Below are 21,193 nucleotides of genomic sequence, written 5' to 3'. Positions count from 1 at the left end.
TGAGACCATATCTGAAGACCTTTACAGTATTGGTTATTTGGTTAAGAAGATGCAAGAAACTGCTAGAATTTTGAGTAACTTATACTGAACATTTTCAGGAAAAGATGTTGGGGTAAGGAAGGTGCATAAGCTTATTTCTGCTGTTGTTTACTATAATGAGAGCAGACTGATTGAAACAAATTAAATCTTGAGGGAAGTTGATGGGATGATTGTGGAAAATATATTTCTTCATGGGAAAGAATATAAACTGGGACTCAGCTGGAAAAGAATGAAGGTGAAATGGAGCCTGTGTATGCTGAAAGTGGTGTTTTATCTCATGTTCAGGGCAGTGGAACGAGAACTCTGCTCAAGTTGTCGAACTTTGAATCCTCTACTGATAAGATCTGATCAACATTTCAAACTTTACTGTAGAGAGATAATGAAGGGCAGGCGAGATGAAAGTTTTTTTTAGCCAACATTAGACAATCTGATGTATAGGAGTGAAGAGGTCCTTCTACTATTGTACAGGGCCCTGGTGAGACCACATTTGGAGTATTGTGTGCTGTTTTGGTCTCCGAAATCGAGGAAGGACATCCTTGCTATTCAGGGAGTGCAACGTAGGTTCACGAGGTTAATCCCCGGGATGGCGGGACTGTCATATGAGGAAAGATTGGAAGTGCGATGCTTAATTGGAAATGAAATGAAATGAAATGACAATGCCATGAGTTGTTTGGCCTGCTGCCCTGCCTGTGCTTGAAACTGCAATGTTTTATTAGGCCTGACTGTGTTTGGAAAGAATAAATGCTTTAATAGGTTCGACTGTGTTTGGAAAGAATAAATACTTTATTAGGTCCAACTGTGTTTGGAAGGAATAAATGCTTTATTAGGTCTGACTGTGTTTGGAAGGAAGAACTGCTTTATTAGGTCCGACTGAGTTCAATCCACAAGTCCCGCTCATTTTGTGACTTCCGCTTAGTGGACACGTCGCACTGATTGCGTAATTTCCGGTGAGTGCAGAGGTCGCGTTGATTGCGGAAGTGCGGCTGACTGTGGAAGCCCCACAGTGGAGAGGCCGCACTCAGCCGTGTGAATAGATTCAAGAAAGTTTACTGTCATATATATGGTGTGTGTGTGTATGTGTGTGTGTATTTGTGTGTGTATGTGTGTGTGTGTATGTGTGTGTGAATGCATGTGTGTGTGTGTGTGAATTGATGGAGAGGTGGTATATTGTGTTGGGGGACCAGCCCTCCCATGTGAAGCTGGTCCCACTTAGTCTAGTATACAACTAAAACTCTCATCTTGTCCTTTTCCGGTTTGAGTTGTTTTTACATTTGTGCAAAATTGGTACCCGATGGCGCTACGATTTCCCTCCACCTTACTCACCATTCTCCTGTGTTGCTAGCGCACCAAGTTTTGTTTCAAATGGTGGAATATTACAAAGGTTATGAAGGTTTTTGTTCTTCTCCTCTGTCATTCGCTAGGACCGCGACGCCCCTTCCGGCACCCACTGTCAATCATCATCGGCGGCGAGGAGAGTAAAGCTGAAGGAGCGGAATGAAAGTTGAACGCTCCCACCGACCCCCGCCTGAAGCCGTCCTGTTCCCAGCTGCAGTCCATTCGGCACACAACACTTGCACTAGTCCAAGAAATGTCCCCTTGGCCCACAATGTCCATACTAACCCCATGGAATGCAGTCCCTTTGGCCCACAACACTACTAGCCCTCCAGAAAGTCCCCCCTCCTGCCGGCCCCCACCTGAAGGCGTCCCCGTCCCCAGCTGCAGACGCTCCTCCCCCCCCACTGGCCCCCACTTTAAGCCGTCCATTGCCCAGCTGCAGGAAGCTCCCCACCCCGCTCCAGCTGCCCCCGCCTGAAGCCTTCCCCCCCTCCCAACTGGCACCCAACAGCACCCGCTTGAAGCCGTCCCTTTCTGGCTATAGGATGCTCCGCCCCTCCCCCCCCCCCCCCCCATGTGAAGCCGTCTCCGTCCCCCGGGTTACAGAACGCTGCAGCTGGCCCCCCCCGCCGTTAGCTGGCCCCCGCCGGTAGCTGGCCCCCGCCGGTAGCCTTCCCCAGCTGCAGGACACTTCCCTCCCATCTGTAGGAAGTTCCTCGCCGGGCCCTGCCTGAAGCATTCCCCCCCTTCCCCAGCTGCAGGACACTTCCCTCCCACCGCCACCCCCCCCCCCCGCCTGAAGTTACCCCCCTCTCGGGGCTACAGAACACGACACACCCCCACCCTGCCTGAAGCCGTCACTGTCCCCAGCTACAGAACGCTCTCGCCGGGCCCCTGTCTGAAACCGTCTCCATCCCCTGCTGCAGGATGCACCCCCTCACCCCACCCCCCCCCCCCCCCCCCCCCCCCCCCCCCCCCCCCCCCCCCTGTTTGGCCCTACAAAACCTGTACCAGCCCTCCAGAAAGTCCCCAATCCCGGCTGCTTCCCCCCCACCCTGCCTGAAGCCGTTCCCCCTCCCCCAGCTGCAGGACGCTCAACCTCTCACCAACCCCCCCCCCCCCCCCCCCCACCCCCCCCCGGTCCCCACCTGAAGCCGTCTCCACCCCGGCTACAGGACACTCAATAGACAATAGGTGCACGAGTAGGCCATTCGGCCCTTCGAGCCAGCACCGCCATTCAATGTGATCATGGCTGATCATCCCCAATCAGTACCCCGTTTCTGCCCTCCCCATATCCCCTGGCTCTGCTATCTATAAGAGCCCTATCTAGCTCTCTCTTGAAAGCTTCCAGAGAACCTGCCTCCACCGTCCTCTGAGGCAGAGAATTCCAGACTCCCCACTCTCTGTGAGAAAAAGTGTTTCCTCATCTCCGTTCTAAATGGCTTACTCCTTAATCTTAAATTGTGGCCCCTGGTTCTGGACTCCCCCAACATCGGGAACATGTTTCCTGCCTCCAGCGTGTCTCCCGCTGGCCCCTACCTGAAACCGTCCACCTCCCCCGGCAACAGGACGCTCCCGCCAACCCCCGCCTGAAGCCGTCCCCATCTGAAGCTGCACAATGCTCCCCACCGGTCTCCGCCTGAAGCCGTTGGGAACGCCAACGACAGGCCCGTCTGAAGCCGGCATTACCCTGGCTGCAGAACTCTCCCGGCCGCCCCCGCCTGGAGCCTTCTCGCACCCCCGGCTGCAGGAAGCTCCATGCTGGCCCCACTTTTTTTTTTTTTTTTTTTTTTTAATTTTATTTTTATTAGCAGTACAGTAAATCACATTAATACATCGCATATATATATCTTATTACATTATGTTGTACCACTTCAATTTTTGAGCTTTAAAAGAGAAAGAAATAAAAGAAGTAAGAAAAGTAAGCAAGAATCGTGAAGGTGCAGGAAAGTGTTGGGAGAAAAGAACCCCTTAGGGAAGGAATTAGAGAAGGAAGCAAAGAAAATAATTAAGACCCTAGAAAGAAAGGAAAAAAAAGGAAAAAAGGAAAATCAGTCGCTCTATTGTAACACAAAACTCCGCAAAAAAGGATATACCAACCATGTTTTTATTAAAAATATATTTTATACCCCCCATTACCCGGTCCTGGTAGCCCCACTTGAAGCCATCCCCCTCCACCGGCAGCAGGACGCTCCCCCCCCCCACCGGTCCCCACCAGAAGCTGGCTATCCCCAGCTGTAGCATGTTCCTTCCACTGGTCCCCGCATCGCTCCCCTCCAGGGCCGGATTTAGATATAGAGGCCCTAAGCTATTTCACTTGTGAGGGGCCCCCCTCCCAATCCCCCACCCCCACGACTAGAGGACCATGACTACCCGACAGTGACAGTGTGACACTTTTAGATCCTACTGTATGTTGTCATTAAACAGTTGGTTTTAATGGTTATTGGATTCACTGCGGAGCGGGCGATGCCTTACGTGGATTGCCGTTTGGAGTGTTGGGCCTGCTGCTTCAACATCATGGAACTGTGGTTTGCGGAGCTCCCAGCCTCAGGCCGCGCTGATTTCAACATTGCGTAGTCCTGGGATCCCTTTGCCGAGGGCCGCCAGCGTGAATCTCCACCCAGCTCAGCCTGTGGGTCTCCGGTAGGAAGTGGCCGATTCGGAAGTCCAAGCCGCTGAGACTGTTCTCCCGTTCTGACGTCGGATGATGACCCCCAGATTTCACTGTACCAATGGCCATGGGGGGGTCCAAGAGGAGAGGGTCCATTGGAGATGGGCAAAGGGATCATCAATGGGGGCGAGGACTCCTTCCCATGGAAGAATGGTGTGAGGCGGAGGCGATGGAAGAAGAGCTCCAAATTGTGGCGGGCGCGGAACTCATTGGGGTTGGGATGGAGGGGGACAAAGGTGAGGCCTCCGCTGAGGACTGACCTTTCGGTATCTGAGAGGGGGAGGTCAGGGGGGATGGTGAACACACGGCAGGGATGGGGGTTGGGGCCGGACGAAGGCAGGTGTGTGGACTGAGGCCGAGGCGTTGTCTGGTAGGGGGGGTGGTGGTTGGTCAGGGAGGAGGGGGGTATGAAGACTGTAGTATGGGTGGGGAAGAGCTGGGGTCACATGGTTTGAGGGGAATGGGGAAGACCCAGTGGAACAGCCACTGAGGTTACCAGGGTTGGGGGGGACTGGCACTAGGACCCAGCGCAGTCAAACCCGGGGGAGTGGGAATCTGCAGTGTAGAAACATCAAGCCCGGTGCTGAGGTGGGGGGGGGGGGGTGGTTGAGGGGGGATGGATGGGAGTGAATGCGGGGGGGGGGGGGGGGGGGGGGGGGGGGGGGGGGGGGGGCAAGGGGCGGAATGGGGGGAGGGGGGTGAGGGGGGGGGATCAGGGGCATCACAACGGGAACCCGTCAGCCGCACCTGCGCAGTTGGGGGCTATGCGTGAGTGGTGGAACATTGGGGGACCAGGCCTCCCATATGAAAATGGGACTAACGCGTCCCACTTAGTCTAGTATTTAACTAAAACTCTTCCTTTTGTTCTCGTGCCAGTGTAGGACAGGGTCGTGTCAGCTTTCTTCCAAACGCTAGGCCACAGCCTCCCCATTTTCACACATGCTACTCACATTTTTCCGTGGATCGGATATCATCCTGCCGCATTTTAACCTATATTTCACACGTTTCTAACCTTTTAAAAACAGCTTCAAAATATTAAAGTTTTCTAAGCTCTCATTTTGAAGAAAAAAATCTGACTGACGCCACAATCAACTCGCAAGGCAGGATGGGTCACTCCGAGGGGGACTTAAGCATTCTAGGCCGGTCTCCTCTCTCTAACCCCCTCCATCTCTGCCCCTCTCCCTCTCTACCCACCTCTCCCTCTCTACCCCCTTCCCCATCCCGCTCGGCCCAGCTCGGCTGCGTTGGGCCCCGCTCAGCCCCACTGGGCCCCGCTCAGCCCCACTGGGACCCGTTCTGCCCCGCACGGCTCGGACCCGTTAAACCCAGCTCCATCGACTCCGCATGAAGAGCTAAGTTACTAAGTCAACAACTAAGTTACAGAGATAGGTTGAGTAAGTTGGGTCTTTATTCTCTGGAGCGCAGAAGGTTAAGGGGGGACTTGATAGAGGTCTTTAAAATGATGAGAGGGATAGACAGAGTTGATGTGGACAAGCTTTTCCCTTTGAGAGCGGTGAGCTTTTCCCTTTGAGATCCGGTAGGCGGCGCGACTCACGTCAGCAGCGGCCTCTGCAGCCCGTCCGCGTTTTTATTATTTTTGTCTATGTTTTTATGTAGTTTTTGTTATTTTTTGTTGGGGTGTGTGTGTGTGTGTGGGGGGTGGGAGGGAGGGGGTAACTTTTAAATCTCTCCCTGCACGGTTGGGGCTGCAATATGGAGCGGCCTCCAACAGGAGAAGACCGGGGACTCTGGTGCCGACGACTCACCTCGTCGCGGAGCTGGCCGAGTCCGGAGCGGGTGGAGCGGTGGTGGAGCGCTGCTGCTGCTGCGGCCCGACCTTCGGAGATTCGGAGGCTGCAACTGCGGGTCTGGCGGACGGCGGCACCGGGAGCCCGCGGGTCCCTGGAGGGAGACCGCTTTTCAGGGCTCCTTCAACAGCGACTTCTCCCACCCGAGTTGCGGGGTTGAAGAGCTCCTGGAGCGGGGCCTGACATCACCGCCCCGCGCGGCTTGGAATGGCCGCGGGACTCTGCGAGCGCACGCCGGGGGCTCTAACACCAAGACCCGGTGTGCGACCTTGCACCACCCGGCGTGGCTTTAATGGCCGCGGGACAATCGCCATCGCCAGCCGGGGGCTTTGACTTTGACTCTGACATGGGGGGGGGGGCTGTAGAAACGGCATTTCGTTTGGACCTCAAGGGGTCCAAATGACAATTAAATTGAATTAAAAAATAAATTAAAAAATTAAAAAGAATAGGGAAGATTCAAACAAGAGGACATGACTTCAGAATTAAGGGACAGAAGTTTAGGGGTAATATGAGGGGGAACTTCTTTACTCAGAGAGTGGTAGCGGTGTGGAATGAGCTTCCAGTGGAAGTGGTGGAGGCAGGTTCATTGGTATCATTTAAAAATAAATTGGATAGGCATATGGATGAGAAGGGAATGGAGGGTTATGGTATGAGTGCAGGCAGGTGGGACTAAGGGAAAAAAAGTTGTTGGGCACAGACTTGTTGGGCCGAGATTGCCTGTTTCCGTGCTGTAATTGTTATATGGTTATAAGAGGTGAGGGAGGGATTGGGGGATTGGAGGGAAAAAAATCCTGGGAAGTTGATCAGGGAAAGTGGGGGGATTGAAGGAGAGGAGGGGGTTGGGAGAGTTGTTTAAACGTCTACACTCCCCCTCACGCTTCAAAATATTAAAGTTTTCCAAGCTCTCATTTTGTAGAAGAAAATTCCGACTGACGTCACAATCAACTGACAAGTCTGGTCCTCGGGTCCTCGCCCGCACGCGGCCCGGTGGGGAGGCTTAGCCCGGCAACTGGGCCTGGAGCTGGAGTGAGGGCCGAGCCGAGCCAGGGCTTGAGACGGGGCAATGACCGGCGTCGAAAAAGATGCCGCCGGTGGAACCGAGGACGAGCCGAGGTCAGGGACGAGCCTGGAGGTGAAGTCATGGCCTGGACTGGAGACCATGCGTGGCTGAGCTGACGGCTGCAGTCTACAGCCAGGGCTGTGCTGAGTACAAGATCCATGCCCTGGCCCTGCTCTACGACCTGGGTAGGTGCTGGGACAGGGAATGAGGGAAATGGGGAGGGGGGTGGGGTCTCTACCCCGCTCCTTCTCTGCCCCTCTCCCTCTCTACTCCTCTCCCTCTCTACCCTGTACCCCCTCCCACTCTAACCCCCTTCCCCTCCACCCTTTCTACCCCCTCCATCTCTACCCCCTCCCTCCCTCTCTGCCCCACCTCCCTCTCTACCCCCCTCCCTACCCCAGCCAAATCATTAATATATATGGTAAACAGTTGCGGCCCCAACACCGAGCCTTGCAGCACTCCACTCACCACGGCAGTGAAGAAAGCTAATGGAATGTTGGCCTTCCTAACAAGAGGATTTCAGCACAGGAGTAAAGAGGTTCTTCTGCAGTTGTATAGGGCTCTGGTGAGAAAACATCTGGAGTATTGTGTACAGTTTTGGTCTCCTAATTTGAGGAAGGACATCCTTGTGATTGAGGCAGTGCAGTGTAGGTTCACGAGATTGATCCCTGAGATGGCGGGACTGTCATATGAGGAAAAGATTGAAAAGACTAGGCTTGTATTCACTGGAGTTTAGAAGGATGAGGAGGGTTCTTATAGAAACATATAAAATTATAAAAAGACTGGACAAGCTAGATGCAGGAAAAATGTTCCCAATGTTGGGCGGGTCCAGAGTCTTAGAATAAAGGGGTCATTTAAAACTGCGGTACCTGCTTCCACTACTTGCAACCTCCGGGAACCGCACGGAAACCTTGGGTGGGGCGCAAAGTCTCTAGAGGTTTCCTAAGTGGGACAGGGGCATTAGTTAGAGCTCTAGGGGCTAGTGGAGTCAAGGGATATGGGGAGAAGGCAGGCACGGGATATTGATAGGGGACGATCAGCCATGATCACAATGAATGGCGGTGCTGGCTCGAAGGGTCGAATGGCCTCCTCTGCACCTATTTTCTGTGTTTCTATGTTTCAACATCCTCCTTGTTCTCTGGCCAGCCTCGTTTGATCACCTCTTGTACTCTCTGCATAGTCTCATCTTTTTTCCTTGCATCCCTTATGCCATTTAGCAGATGTAAATTACTTAATAGACACCGAAGTTATGGGGAGAAGGCAGGCACGGGTTACTGATTGTGGATGATCAGCCATGATCACAATGAATGACGGTGCTGACTCGAAGGGCCGAATGGCCTCCTCTGCACCTATTTTCTGTGTTAATCTAGCCCTGGCTGCAATTACTGATTTTTTTTTTTCCATTTTATGACTTTATTAAAATACAGCTAGTCTTAAAACACAATGTTTTAAGCACAGTAGCGCTAGAGTTGCTGCCTTACAGCGCCAGAAACCCGGATTCGATCCTGACGACGGGTGCTGCCTGTAGGGAATTTGTATGTTTTCCCCGTAACCATGTGGGTTTCCTCCTGGTGCTCCGGTTTTCAAAGACATACAGGTTTGTAGGTTGATTGCCGTAATAAATGTACATATTGTCCCTAGTGTGTTTAGGGTCGTGTTAATGTGCAGGGTTCGCTGGTTAGTGCGGACTCGGTGGGCTGGAGGGCCTGTTACCACACTGTATTTCTAAACTAAATTAAACCAGGTAATCAAAACCTGTGGCCAGCTTAGAGCTGGGCCAATATCAGACTCCACCAATGACAGCAACTCAGATCTCTGGGGGTTTATGAAACATCCACACACATTCTATGATAGAAAATATTTATTTACATGCATCAAAAGTTAAAGAAATTTACAAAATAGAACATGCATACAGTATTACAAATTATTTCAAAATACCATCTTATGCAAATGCAAATGATACAATATTTAATTACTGTGTGAAATGAATAAAAATCTGTATGGCCACCTATTAAAAAACTCTGATGTGATTGAGATTTCAGAAGCCACACTGATTACAAAGATCTCCTGAGGCAGTGGTAGCTGGTGATCCAAGTCACTAAAGTAATGATTCACAGGGTAGACACAAAATGTTGGAGTAACTCTGGTGAGAAGGAATGGGTGACGTTTCGGGTCGATACTCTTCTTTAGAATCGAAATTCAAGTTTCGATTTAAACTAGCATCTGCAGTTCTTTCCCACAAATGTAATGATTACCAAATGGACTGCTATATCCTTGGTGCCTGTTACAAGTTCACAAGATATAGGAGCAAAATTAGGCCATTCGGCCCATTGAGACTACTCTGCCATTCAATCATGGCCGATCTCTGCCTCCTAATCCCATTTTCCTGCCTTCTCCCATTTTCCTGCCTTCTCCCCATAACCCTTGACACCTGTTCTAATCAAGAATGTGTCTATCTATGCCTTAAAAATATCCACTGATTTGGCCTCCACAGCCCTCTGTGACAATGACTAACGAAGTTTCTCCTCACCTCGTTTCTAAAAGAGTGCCCTTTAATTCTGAGGGCACTAACCTCTGGTCCTAAAAACTCCCACCAGTGGAAACATCCTCTCCACATCCACTGTCTATATCTTTCACTATTCTGTAAGTTTCAATGAGGTCCCCCTTCTAAACTCTAAACTTCTGTTACTAACTGGCTGTAACTGCAAACTCTGCAGCATTAACATTTAATTCCATCAGCCCCGATGCTATTCCTAAAATATTCCAAACGTGGAAAAATACTGGGTTGGGTAATTCAGGGAAATTATTAACTAAATCCCAGTGTCTGTTCAGATAACTCACTTTGTACCACGGTCATGGTACAAAGTGCCTTGTCTAAGCAGCCACTGGTGTTTAATTAATCACCTAGTGTTAACATAACTGAGGGCAACACAGAGGCGCAGCTGGTAGAGCTGCTGCCTCTCAACGCCAAAGACCCAGGTTCGATCCTGACCTAAGGTGCTGTCTGTGTGGAGTTTGCATGTTCTCCCTATGACTGTGTGGGTTTCTTCTGGGTGGCCTGGTTTCCTCTCACATCTCAAAGACTTGTGGATTTGTAGGTTAATTAACCTCTGTACATTGGTCCTAGTGAGTAGGGAGTGGGTGTGAAATTGGGACAAGATGGAACGAGTGTGATTGATGGTCGGCGTGGACTCAGTTGGCTGAAGGGCCTTTTTCATGATGTATCACTAAACTAAACTAATGTGGACAGATACTGAAGGTCTGTTCCCACACTGTAACTCTAAAAACAAATCGCACTTTGCCCCCACTTCCCTTCACAATCTCGCTTAACTCTTTAGATCAATTTTATATGACTTAGATAAAAAATATATAAATTGGATTAATTTATCAATCAGAAGGTTAAAAAAAGATATAAATACAATAGTAAACATGAAGTTGACAATGCAGAATTAGGCCACTGGGATAGGCCTAATATTCCCTCAACCCCATTCTCCCTGTAACTCTTGACACCCTTACTGATCATTCACGTTATTCCCTTATCTTATCTTGTGGATGGCTCAATTGTAATCATGTATGGTGTTTCCAATGACCGGTCAGCATGCAAACAGTTGCATGTACCGAAGCTTTTCACGGTGCCTCGGTACATGTGACAATAAACTAAACTGAAGAAATGCTTTCAATTATACATTATGAGTCAGGCGTGTTAATTTTCAAAAGCATCAGAAAAGAACAACAAAATTCTTGCAGTTTGAAATTCTTCCAAAAAATGCTGTATCAATAAGCGAGTTCAGTATTCCAACTGCGCATGCCCAGGTCAAAGGTCACTGCATAAACATTGCTGGAAGCAGTGGAGCTGTGTACAAACAGATCTTCATTTCATCCGTTTTTTCCAGCTTTGATTCTTCTTTGTTAAAAGCCAAGACTATTTTGTTGTTTTTATTGCTTTATGCTTTGGTGAGTGAGCGAGTTCGTGCTGCTTCGTGGACCCGTGTCTCCGGCGCTGCGGGCACTGTTGAGTTGTTGCTGAGCCGTCCCCGTCCCCGTCCCCTCCCGGGTGTCCCGTCCATGTCCGGGGGCAGCCGGAGGTGTCGGGCCGGGCTTGCAGACTGCACGGGGAAAAGGCGCTAGCTTCGGTTCTGCTCCGGCTCCCTTGGGGGGCCGGGGACTGTCGGCTGCGCCTCTCTCCTTGTCCAGTGGCTGTCGGTTGGCAGGGGCCGAGTGCCGGTCATCGGCGGAGATGCACACTGGGTGCTGCGGTGGCTCGGCGGCTCAGGCAACATCTTTGGAGATGTCTCGACCTGAAACGTCACCCATTCCTTTTCTCTGGGGATGCTGCCTGTCCCAGCTAAGTTGCTGCTGCACTTTATGTGTGTCCCCATTGATGGCTGGTGCTCGGCTTTCGCCGGCACCAGGGGGCTTGGCCGGCGGCTGGGGATGGCGGCTCCCCGGCCCATCGGGGAGTGGGTTCCTCGGGAGTTGGAGCGTGGTTGGGCTGGAGTTGGCACTTCTTCTCCGCGCTGGCTGTGGGCCTGGTGTCCCGTCGGTCGGAGGCTGTTGGTTGGCCTGACGAGACAGGCAGAGTTGAGCTGGGGTTGCCGCTTCTTCTCCGCGCTGGCTATGGGCGTGGGGCCACTGGTGTCGTCGGTCCGGGGTCGCTGGGCGGGGATGGGACACTCGGTGGAGGGGGGGGGGGGGGGGGGGGAACGGAACGGGGACAGGACAGGGTCCTGTGGCGGTTAGGCAGCGCTTGCGGCGCTGGGGATTCGGGTTCAATCCTGGTTGCGGATGAGGCGGGTCTGTGTCTGCGCTCTCCCCTGTCTCTCACTCGCATCTGCCCCCTCTCTCTCGCTGTTACATCCCGCTCTCACGCTACCTGTTCCTTTGGAGGGGATGAGGAATTGACCATTTATGGGAGTCTCTCATAGATGAGGCTGAAGAATTTCACTGCTTTGAAATTAGCAGGATAGTGATATTCGACTCAGAAACTATCATCATTGCGTTCCTATAAGGTGACCACACGGCACCCCCGTTCCTCAGATTCAATTTATTTTTACACATAAATCATGAATAAATATAAGAATTTATACTGTTTATTCAGCTGGTGCTTTGTTCGCTTTTTCTTTATGGCAAATGACAAATCCCATGATTCCTTGCGTTTTTTTGGAATACCGAACTCGCTTATTCAACTTAATATCAAGGCGAAATCTCTCACATGTTCTTCCATGTTAACATCAATGAAAACTTGGATATGATTGCCATCTGCTTCCTTTGGTGTGTAAGTTAAAGTCGTAGTGAAACCATATTCATTTTCAAATGGCGTGTTTGTAACATACCGATGTTCATCAAAAGGGTAAGTATCTTTGTACCAGATGATATGGGCTTGATCTGCACTTGCGTCTCGAACTTCACTGGACAGCATTACCGGGTGCCCAGCCTTAGGTTTCTCTGGACGGCATGTTATCTTTGAGACCACCTTCAACTTTTCTGTTGGAATATCATTTATAATAAATAATGTGAAACCCATAATGACAGTCACTGGTTATTGAGACATAATCAACTTATTTTAATCCAAACATAAGACCATAACACACAGGAGCAGAATTAGGCCATTCAGCCCATTGAGTCTACTCCAAGATCCAATCATGGCTGATCTATTTTTCTCTCTCAATCCCATTCTCCTGCCTTCTCCCCGTAACCTTTTGATACCCTTACAAAGCTTTAAAAATACCCAATGACTTAGCCTCCACAGCCGTCTGTGGCAATAAATTCCAAAGATTCACCAATTCCAATGTTTAAAGTAAATGACTATTGTCGCTAATATACCCAATGACCTGTCGTGGACCAACCACATTGATGTTACAGTCTAGAAGGCACAGCAGCAACACCTCGACTTCCTGAGGAGACTGAGGAAATTCGGTATGTCACCTTGCAGACTTCTGCAGATGCACTGTAGAAAACATACTCATCGTTTACATCACAGCTTGTTTTGGGAACTGCTCTGCTCAAGACCACACAATATTGCAGAGAGATGGAAATGTGGTCCAGTCCATCACACAGACTATCAACTCCATCCACACTTCACACTGTCTCGGGAAAGAAGCCAACATAAGCAAAGACATGTCCCGCCCCGGTAATTCCTTTCTCTCCCTGCTTCTGTCATGGAGAAGGTACAGAAGCTTGAAAGGACACACCACCAGACTCGGGAGCAGCTTCTTCCCCTCTGTTATCAGGTTTCCGAACAGTCCTTCCATAAGCTAGGATTCACCTCTACCCTATCATGGACATTGGACTTTGTCTCTGTAACTGATGCGCCACAATGCTGAGAACTATATCCTGCACTCTGTATCTTCCCCTTTACTCTATCTGTTTTATTTCTGTTTCAACTGATTGTATATATGTATGTTTTTTTTTTATCTGTTTGGATAGCAGGCAAAATAAAGCTTAATACTATACCTTGGTACATATGACAACAATAAACCTAAACCGATTTTTTTCCATCTAAATAGTTGCATTTGGGTGGATATGGAAAATCATGCACATAGAATAACATATAATCTTCAAAAGATTCATCAAAATCCTTCAAATAGCAGTTTCAGGACAACACTGGCACAGCGGTAGAGTTGCTACCTTACACAGGGCTCGAAATTAACGGTTGCCCGGGTGCCATTGACCACTCCAAGTGCCGCCGGGCAACCTAAATGCCGACTCATTTTGCCCGGCTTGGCCCCCAAATACTGGTTTATACCGATAGACGCAAAAACTGGAGTAACTCCGCGGGTCAGGCAGCATCTCTGGAGAATAGAAACGTGACGTTTTGTGTCGGCGGCGGCGGCTGTATTCCTCTAGTATCTTTGATTGTGGGGCAAAGATACTGGGTGCGTGGTGGCGAAGAGTCGAAGCGAATGACGGGCCCCGAACAGCGGCGATAGCGGCTCCATCGCCTCATCCTCCCGCACCCCACCCAGTGGAAGGAACCTCCCTCCTCCCTCCCTCCTCCCGGCCTCAGCGTGAGAGAGGGGTTGTTTTGTAAAGGGCCTTTGGTGGATTTGTAAGCAGCCAGCCGCTATCGTCCTGATAACGACGGCTGCCTGCAAATCCGCCAACGGCCCTTTTCAAAACAACCCCTCTCTCACGCCAAGGCCGGGAGGGGGAGGCGGAGGCGGAGGCCTCCATCCGCCGTCTGAAGCAACTGCACCAAAGATCCTATAGCTATAGGATCTTTGAGCTGCACCGCTCAGCCCCGCACCTTCCAGTCCGCTGGTGGAGGAGGGGATCAGCGGCACTTTGGCGATGGACAGGGACGGCCAAGGCAGCGGGGCGATGTTGTCCGAGGAGCGCTGATCTTCCTTCCTCCCCACCTCCTCTGCCCCCTCCCCCCTCTCTCTCTTGTACGACCCCCTCCACCCTCTTATCCTGGGACCCCTCCTCTCCATCCCGCACTGATCCCCATTCCCTCCTCCTCTATTCAGTCCTCACTGACATCCCATGTCCTCCCCTCCCCATCTACCCCACCCCCCCAAACTATTCATCACCCTACCCACCTCACATTGATTCTCCTGGCACCCCCCCCATCCATCCTACACTGGTCCCCCAATTCATCCTGTACTGACCCCCCCTTCCCATCCAACCTGCACTTCTCCCCCCATTCATACTGCACTGATCCGCCCATTCATCCCGTACTGACTCACCCATTTACCCTGCACCAATCCCTCCCCATCCATCCTGTAGTGATCTCCCCATCCATCTTTAATTGATCACCCATTCATCCTGTACTGAGCCCCCCATTCATCCTGTACTGATCCACCATTCATCCTGTACTGATCACCCATTCATCCTGTCACTGACTGACTCCCCATTCATCCTGTACTGATCCTCCCATTCATCCTGTACTGAACCCCCCCATTCATCCTGTACTGAACCCCCCATTCAACACCACTGACATCTCTCCCCCACAATTTTCCCTACTCCAACCAACACATACTAATTTACCTGCCTCAATCCATCCATTCCGCATCGATTGCCTTCTCAACCACCCCCCCCCCCCCGCCCGCCATTTGCTGCAGTTATGTCCTTTGGCCATCTCTTGTAAGTTAGTGTAATGTTTAACCTGTCAGATGGGTATAGTCGGTTTTAACAGCTATTATCATAAAATGCCTTTATAAATTTCCTTGCAACCTGTATATTTTGTTGTGGATAAATTATGTGGGAAGCGAGAGTGTTTCTGTACCAATAGCAATAACGACCCATGCTATGGCCATGTTATGGTCATTTTCAGTCCTTCACAGAAAACATGCTTGCATCAACCTGTAGTGTACATGGTTAAGCATATATGTTACCATGGTCCAGGATTTATTGACATAGGTTGATCATATGCTGAATAATCCGACCACATTTTTGTTTGGAAGTGGAAAGAACTAATAGAAATTGTATTAATTGCAATGTGTAAAAAGAGTTGAGGTATTGTATTATAATTTTGCTGCATGTCATTGTGGGATTATCATGTCTTGATTGGTGAATATGTTTAGTTTGTGAGTTATTTAAAGCAGAAATAATATGTGAATGTAGACAAAAGTGCTGGAGAAACTCAGCGGATGCAGCAGCATCTATGGAGCGAAGGAAATGGGCAACGTTGAAACCCTGAAACGTTGCCTATTTCCTTCGCTCCATAGATGCTGAGTTTCTCCAGCACTTTTGTCTACCTTCCATTTTCCAGCATCTGCAGTTCCTTCTTGAACATAATATGTGAATGCTTCATTGAGCATAATTCTGACTGTTAACTACGCACTTCGTCCGAGCACATTATCGCACGCATTGGCAACCAAACGCTCTTAAATGACCACCTGGCAAACAGGGAATTTAAGCAAGCCCTAAAAAGACTGGGTTCAAGGTTGGGTGCTGTCTGGATGGAGTTCCTCCCTGTGACCACGTGGCAACAGGGAAAAAATATAACCATATAACAATTACAGCACGAAAAGGCCATCTCTGCCCTACAAGTCCATGCGCCCTGAGACCATAACCCTCCATTCCCTTCGATCCATATGACTATTTTTAAATGATACCAATGAACCTGGGAGCTCATTCCACACCGCCACCACTCTCTGCGTAAAGAAGTTCCCCCTCATATTACCCCTAAACTTCTGTCCCTTAATTCTGAAGTCATGTCCTCTTGTTTGAATCTTCCCTATTCTCAAAGGGCAAAGCTTGTCCACTTGTCAGCTTGTCCACGTGCAGCTTGTCCTGCACTCCAAATATGTGCACGTTTGTAGGTTAATTGCTTTCATGTAAATTGTCCCTCGAGTAACGTATAGAACTAGTGTACGGGTGATTACTGGTCAGCGTAGACTTAATGTGCTGAAAGGTCTGTTTCCACACTGTATTTCTAAAATAACTACGTTAGCTTCAAACCTTCAAGCTTCACTAATGAAAATGCATAAAAATATTATATCCACTACAAAGAGACTCCCCTGGACTAACTTTCCCCTTTCTAGATACTTATGAACATGGTGAATCAGACACTCGCGTACCAAAAAAAAGACAGAGTGCAGGAGTATGTCAGCGGGTCTGATAGCATCGAGGGGATTATGGATAGGTGATGTTTTGGTACGGGACCCTTCTTCACTGATTGTAGGGGGAGAGGAATGCTGGATGAGAGGAGGGGCAGTTCAAAGCCTGGCAGGTAATGGGCTGATACAGAAGGTGTAACACAAAAGGATTGTTTTTATCTCCACCTTCTGCTTATCAAAAAGCACCCTCACCTGTGACAGCCTACTACCTGCCAGGCTTTCTCCTGCCACTCCTCTTTTACAGCATTTTCCTCCTCCCTACAATCCGTCTGACCTTCGTTAGACTCTGAGGTTGAAGAAGGTTCCCAACCCAAAGCGCGTCTATCTATTCGGGCGGCACAGTGACGCAGCGGTAGAGGTGCTGCTGTACAGTGCCAGAGATCCTAGTTGGATCCTAACTATGAGTGTTGTCTGTACGGAGTTTGTACGTTCTCCCTGTGACTGCGTGGGGTTTCTCCAGTTTCCTCCGACACTCCAAAGACGTGCAGGTTTGGAGGTTAATTGGCATTGGTAAAAATTATAATTTGTCCCTGGAGTATTGGATAGTGTTAGTATGTGTGATTGTTTGTCGGTGCGGACTCAGTGGGCTAAAGTGCCTGTTTCTGAGCTCTATCTTTAAACTAAACATTCCCTGCAGATGCAGCCTGACCCACCGAGTTCCTCCAGCACTTTGTGTTTTGGAAACATGTGGGTCATGTGTAATGATCTAAATTTCTATTTGAAGCAAACATTCAAAATACAGTAACTATTGGAAATGTAGACTTTTACCTTTATTGACTTCTTCACTGACATCATTTTCTACTTTACCATTATCTGAAGAATAAAAGAGTTTAATTAAACCTGACATTAGTCAAATCAAATTGGCACTTACAAAGTCAGAGTATTAAACACTTGGGCAGGAACATGGATAGGATAGGTTTAGGGGGATATGGGCCAATCGGGCAGGTGGGACTAGTTTAGATGGGGCGCCTTGGTTGACAAGGGCAAGTTGGGCCAAAGGGCCTTTTCCCGTGATCTATGACACCCAAGCAAATTTGAAACAACTGAACATCCAAACTCATCTATTGACAACATCAGTAACAAATATAACTACATTATTCAACATGAAACTTTGTTGTGAAAGAAATAATCAAATAAATCTAGTGTAATGTTTGAAGAGATCACGGGCGGCACAGTGGCGCAGCGGTAGAGTTGCTGCCTCACAGCACCAGAGACCCGGGTTCCATCCTGACCACAGGTGCTGTCTGTGTGGAGTTTGGACATTCCCCATGAGCACGTGGGGTTTCTCCGGATACCTCCCCCACTCTAAACATGTGCAGATTTGGAGGTTAATTGGCATCGGTAAAAATTATAAATTGTCCCTACAGTATTGGATATTGTTAGTGTGTGGTGATCGTTGGTCGGTGCGGACTCGGTTGGCCGACGGGCCTGTTTATGAGCTCTATCTCTAAACTAAACATTCCTTCCAGATTCTGCCTGAGCCACCGAGTTCCTCCAGCACTTTGTGTTTTGAAAACATTTGGATCATGTGTAATGATCTAAATTTCTATTTGAAGCAAACATTCAAAATATAGTAACTATTGGAAATCAAGACTTTTACCTTCATCGACTTTTTCATTTAAATCATTTTCGTTTTTGCCATAATCTGCAGAATAAAAAAGAGCTTAATTAAACCTGATGTTCAAGAAGGAACTGCAGATGCTGGAATAAACAAAGGTAGATAAAAATGATGGAGAAACTCAGCGGGTGAGGCAGCATTTATGGAGCGAAGGAAATAGGAAATGTTTTGGGTCGAGACCCTTCTTCACATTGATGTGGGGCGGGAAAAAGAAAGGAAGAGGCAGTGAGAGTAGGCTGTGGGACAGCTTTGAAGGGGAGGGGAAGGAGGGCAAAAGCAAGGACTGTCTGAACCAATTCCCTGGTCAATTCGTCCCTCCCTACCCAAATCGCCCCCTTCCTCTGGTACTTTCCCTTGTCGCTTTAACCTCCCCCCCCCCTCGACTCCATCCAAGGACCCAAGCAGTCTTTCCCACGTGAGGCAGAGGTTCACCTGCACTTTCTCCACCCTATTCTATTGCATCCGCTGTTCCAGGTGTCAACTACTCTATATCGGTGAGACCAAGCGCAGGCTTGTCGATCGCTTCGCCCAACACCTCCACACAGTTCGCAATAACCAACCTGATCTCCCGGTGGCTCAGCACTTCAACTCCCCCTTCCATTCCGAATCCGACTTTTCTGTCCTGGGCCCCCTCCATGTCCAGAGCGAATTGGAGGAACAGCACCTCATATTTTACTTGGGTAGTTTACACCCCAGCGGTATGAACATTGACTTCTCCAATTTCAGGCAGTCCCTGCTTTCACCCTCCTTCCCCTCCCCTTCCAGCTCTTCCACTGCCTACTGTCTCCACATCTTCCTTTTTTTCCCGCCACACTGCCCCGCCCACATCAGTCTAAAGAAGGGTCTCAACCCGAAACGTCGCCTATTCCTTTGCTCCATAGATCCTGCCTCACCCACTGAGTTTCTCCAGCATTTTTGTCTCCCTTTAATTATACCTGACATTAGTCAAATCAAATTGCCACTTACAAAGTCAGAGTATTAAACACTTGGGCAGGAACATGGATAGGATAGGTTCAGAGTGATATGGGCCAATCGTGGGCAGGTGGGACTAGTTTAGATGGGGCACCTTGGTTGACAAGGGCAAGTTGGGCCAAAGGGCCTTTTCCCGTGATCTATGACACCCAAGCAGATTTGAAACAACTGAACATCCAAACTCATCTATTGTCAACATCAGTAACAAATATAACTACATTATTCAACATGAAACTTTGTTGTGAAAGAAATAATCCAATAAATCTAGTGTAAAGTTTGAAGAGATAACGGGCGGCACAGTGGCGCAGCGGTAGAGTTGCTGCCTCACAGCACCAGAGACCCGGGCTCCATCCTGACCACAGGTGCTGTCTGTGTGGAGTTTGGACATTCCCCATGACCACGTGGGGTTTCTCCGGATACCTCCCCCACTCTAAACACGTGCAGATTTGGAGGTTAACTGGCATCGGTAAAAATTATAAATTGTCCCTAGAGTATTGGATATTGTTAGTGTGTGGTGATCGTTGGTCGGTGCGGACTCGGTTGGCCGATGGGCCTGTTTATGAGCTCTATCTCTAAACTAAACATTCCTTCCAGATTCAGCCTGAGCCACCGAGTTCCTCCAGCACTTTGTGTTTTGAAAACATTTGGATCATGTGTAATGATCTAAATTTCTATTTGAAGCAAACATTCAAAATACAGTAACTATTGGAAATGAAGACTTTTACCTTCATCGACTTTTTCATTGACATCATTTTCTTTTTTGCCATAATCTGCAGAATAAAAAAGAGCTTAATTAAACCTGATGTTTAAGAAGGAACTGCAGATGCTGGAAAAATTGAAGGTAGACAAAAATGCTGGCGAAACTCAGCGGGTGAGGCAGCATCTATGGAGCGAAGGAATAGGGAACGTTTTGGGTCGAGACCCTTCTTCACATTGATGTGGGGGGTTGGGGCGGGAAAAAGGAAGGAAGAGGCGAAAAGAGTAGGCTGTTGGACAGCTGTGAAGGGGAGGGGAAGGAGGGCGAAAGCAAGGACTGTCTGAACCAATTCCCTGGTCAATTCGTCCCTCCCTACCCAAATCGCCCCCTTCCTCTGGTACTTTCCCTTGCAACCGCAGGAAACGTTACACATGTCGCTTTACCTCCCCCCTCGACTCCATCCAAGGACCCAAGCAGTCATTCCAGCTGAGGCAGAGGTTCACCTGCACCTCCTCCAACCTCATCTATTGCATCCGCTGTTCCAGGTGTCAACTACTCTATATCGGTGAGACCAAGCGCAGGCTTGGCGATCGCTTCGCCCAACACCTCCACACAGTTCGCAATAACCAACCTGATCTCCCGGTGGCTCAGCACTTCAACTCCCCCTCCCATTCCGAATCCGACTTTTCAGTCCTGGGCCTCCTCCATGTCCAGAGCAAATTGGAGGAACAGCACCTCATATTTTACTTGGGTAGTTTACACCCCAGCGGTATGAACATTGACCTCCAATTTCAGGTAGTCCTTGCTTTCACCCTCCTTCCCCTCCCCTTCCTGCTCTTCCACTGCCTACTGTCTCCACATCTTCCTTTTTTCCCCGGCACACCGCCCCGCCCACATCAGTCTAAAGAAGGGTCTCGACCCGAAACGTCGCCTATTCCTTTGCTCCATAGATGCTGCCCCACCCCCTGAGTTTCTCCAGCATTTTTGTCTCCCTTTAATTAGTGCTGTCTGTGTGGAGTTTGGACATTCCCCATGATCACGTGGGGTTTCTCCGGATACCTCCCCCACTCTAAACACGTGCAGATTTGGAGGTTAACTGACATCGGTAAAAATTATAAATTGTCCCTCGAGTATTGGATATTGTTAGTGTGTGGTGATCGTTGGTCGGTGCGGACTCGGTTGGCCGACGGGCCTGTTTATGAGCTCTATCTCTAAACTAAACATTCCTTCCAGATTCTGCCTGAGCCACCGAGTTCCTCCAGCACTTTGTGTTTTGAAAACATTTGGATCATGTGTAATGATCTAAATTTCTATTTGAAGCAAACATTCAAAATATAGTAACTATTGGAAATCAAGACTTTTACCTTCATCGACTTTTTCATTTAAATCATTTTCGTTTTTGCCATAATCTGCAGAATAAAAAAGAGCTT

General features: G+C 49.2%; 2 protein-coding genes across 10 annotated transcripts in view; both read right to left on the bottom strand.

Moving 5' to 3' along the window:
- The window catches only part of LOC129705982 (uncharacterized), a 39,639-nt gene extending 36,579 nt beyond the window's left edge, over positions 1-3,060 (bottom strand). The window contains exon 1 of the mRNA XM_055649957.1: positions 2,914-3,060. Within this exon, the coding sequence (XP_055505932.1) occupies positions 2,914-3,060 (147 nt within the window). The remainder of the gene's footprint in view (positions 1-2,913) is intronic.
- A 5,696-nt stretch (positions 3,061-8,756) lies between these two features.
- The window catches only part of LOC129705966 (uncharacterized), a 129,858-nt gene continuing 117,421 nt past the window's right edge, over positions 8,757-21,193 (bottom strand). For 6 of the 9 annotated variants that reach the window (XM_055649928.1, XM_055649929.1, XM_055649932.1 and 3 more), the window contains 5 exons: positions 21,128-21,172; positions 19,792-19,836; positions 18,077-18,121; positions 17,245-17,289; positions 8,757-12,397 (listed from right to left, as the gene is read on the bottom strand). In XM_055649928.1, coding sequence (XP_055505903.1) covers positions 12,096-12,397; positions 17,245-17,289; positions 18,077-18,121; positions 19,792-19,836; positions 21,128-21,172 — 482 coding nt within the window. In that variant the 3' untranslated portion in view covers positions 8,757-12,095. The remainder of the gene's footprint in view (positions 12,398-17,244; positions 17,290-18,076; positions 18,122-19,791; positions 19,837-21,127; positions 21,173-21,193) is intronic. The other 3 variants (XM_055649930.1, XM_055649933.1, XM_055649931.1) reach the window with 2 other exon arrangements.

Source organism: Leucoraja erinacea, chromosome 18 (genome assembly GCF_028641065.1).
Source record: "Leucoraja erinacea ecotype New England chromosome 18, Leri_hhj_1, whole genome shotgun sequence".
Lineage (NCBI taxonomy): Eukaryota > Metazoa > Chordata > Chondrichthyes > Rajiformes > Rajidae > Leucoraja > Leucoraja erinaceus.
The sequence above is the reverse complement of the archived record's forward strand: the minus strand, read 5'-3'. Positions and strand labels throughout refer to the sequence as shown.